Genomic DNA, 2,302 nt, shown 5'->3' with positions numbered 1-2,302 from the left:
CCAGGTTCAATTCAGGTCAAGGGCATGTACCTTGGTTGCGAGCATATCCCCAGTAGGGGGTGTGCAAGAGGCAGCTGATCAATGATTCTCTCTCATCAATGTTTCTAACTCTCTATCCCTTTCTCTTCCTCTCTGTAAAAAAAATCAATAATATATATATAAATGTTTTAAAAAATGGATCAGAAGTTTAAAAGTAAAATGCAAAACTGTAAAACTCCCAACAAATATAGGAGAAAAGTTAGATGACCTTGGTTGAGTATGGTGATGATTTCTTAGATATAACACCAAAGGCATGATCCATCAAAGAAATAATTGATAAACTGGACTTTATTAAAATGAAAAACTTCTGCTCTTCAAAAGATACTGTCAAGAGAATAAGAAGACAAGCCACACACTGAAAGAAAATATTTGCAAAAAATACATCTTATAAAGAACTGTTGTCCAGAATTTATAAAGAACTCTTAAAACTCAACAATAAGAAAACAAACAACCTGATTAAAAAATAAGCAAATATCCTGAACAGACACTTAACCAAAAAAGATAAACAGATGGCAAATAAGCATAACAAAGGATGCTCCACATCATATGGCATCAGGGAAATGAAAATTACAATAACAATGAGCTTCTCCCCAGCTACCAGGGAGGTGCTTCTTGGGGAAGCGAAGACCAGGTGGGAAGAGGCCCTCACTTCATCAGCCCCTAGCATGGATGGCAGTGCCTGCCCAGCACTCACCCACACCATGGTCTTCGTCTCCTCTTGCCTGCATTACTAGCCTTCAGCCTGAGGATGAGGAGGATAAGATCAATGCTCTCATTAAAGCAGCTGGTGTAAATGGTGAGCCTTCCTGTCATAGGCTTTTTTTTGCAGAGGCTCTGGCCCATGTCAACATTGGGAGCCTCATGTGCAATGCAGGATCTGCTGGACCTGCCCTGCCAGCTAGTGCTGCATCAGCAGGAGTCCCTGCCCCTTCTACCACTGCTGCACTGGCTGAGGAGAAGAAAGTGGAGGCAAAGAAAGAAGAATCTGAGGAGCCTGAGGATGACATGGGCTTTGACCTTTTAGACTAAGCCTCTTTTGTAACACTTCCAATAAAACACTGAGTTCTGGAATAAATAAATAAAAATACTGATGAGGTACCAAAATCCAGAACACTGACAACACCAATTGCTGACAAGGATGTAGAGTAACAGGAACTCTCATTCATTGCTGGTGGGAATGCAAAATGCTGCAGCCACTTTGAAACACAATTTCGCACTTTCTTACAAAAGTAAACATATTTTTATCATACAATCCAGCAATTGTTCCCATTGAATTGTACCCAAATGAGCTGAGAACCTATGCCCACACAAAAACCTGCACAAGGATGCTTACAGCAGCTTTACTCATAGTTGTCCAAACTTGGAAACAACAAAGATGTCCTTTGGCAAGTTAATGGACAAATAAGCTGTGGTACATCCAGACAACGGAATATTATTCAGTACTAAAAAGAAATGAGCTACCAAGCCATGAAAAGAATGGAGAGAACTTAAATGAATGTTACTAAGTGAGAAATGCCAACTTGTAAAGTCTATATTCTATATGATTCCAACTATATGACATTCTGGGAAAAGCAAAGCTACGGAAACTGAAAAGATCAGTGGTTTCTAGAGATTGAAGGAAGGGAGGGATGAATAGATGGAGTGAGTGGGTTTGTAAGGCAGTGAAATACTATTATCCTATATAATAAAAGCCCTAAGGGTGTAAGGACTGTAATGACCACCAGTCGTTCAACCCAGGAGGAGGGGAGAGGGGGAACACTGAGGCCTAGAGGCACATGCTATGGCCCAGGGATCCCAGGAACAGCAAGCCCAGGGCTTGCTTTCCAATAAAATAAAAAAATAAAAAAATTGAAAACAAACTAACTAACAAACAGCTGTCTTAGCCACCCTGGGAAGAATGGCTCCAGGAAGAAAAGAATGGCTCCCAGGGACTCAGACAAACAGTGGATGGCAGCAGCTGCTGCTGCTGTGAGGGCTGGGTCGAGGCTCAGCAAGCCACGGTAACTGTGAGACCAAGGCTCAGGCAGCCTTGGCATCCGGCAGTGGCAGAAGCAGTGGTGTGATGGGGGCGTTGCCTTCCCCTGATCAGCTGGTCGCATCCCATAGAGGTAAGACAGCTATCAGTAAGACATCCCCTGAGGGCTCCTGTATTGCATTGTGAAAGGAGGCAGGCCAGGCTGAGGAACAACACCCCCCTCCCCATGAATTTTTGTGCTCCGGGCCTCTAGTGATACTATAATGATGGTAAGATGTCATTATACAT

At 42.8% G+C, this 2,302-nt stretch overlaps 1 protein-coding gene across 1 annotated transcript; it reads left to right on the top strand.

Moving 5' to 3' along the window:
* The first annotated feature begins 708 nt into the window (after positions 1 to 708).
* On the top strand, positions 709 to 1,068 carry LOC118714892 (60S acidic ribosomal protein P1-like). The gene has a single exon (XM_036430768.1). It carries the CDS (start codon positions 709 to 711, stop codon positions 1,066 to 1,068), a length of 360 nt encoding a protein of 119 aa, XP_036286661.1.
* The last annotated feature ends 1,234 nt before the right edge of the window (positions 1,069 to 2,302 follow it).

The sequence above is a fragment of the Pipistrellus kuhlii genome, unplaced genomic scaffold (assembly GCF_014108245.1).
Source record: "Pipistrellus kuhlii isolate mPipKuh1 unplaced genomic scaffold, mPipKuh1.p scaffold_m20_p_1, whole genome shotgun sequence".
Taxonomy (NCBI): domain Eukaryota; kingdom Metazoa; phylum Chordata; class Mammalia; order Chiroptera; family Vespertilionidae; genus Pipistrellus; species Pipistrellus kuhlii.
The sequence above is the reverse complement of the archived record's forward strand: the minus strand, read 5'-3'. Positions and strand labels throughout refer to the sequence as shown.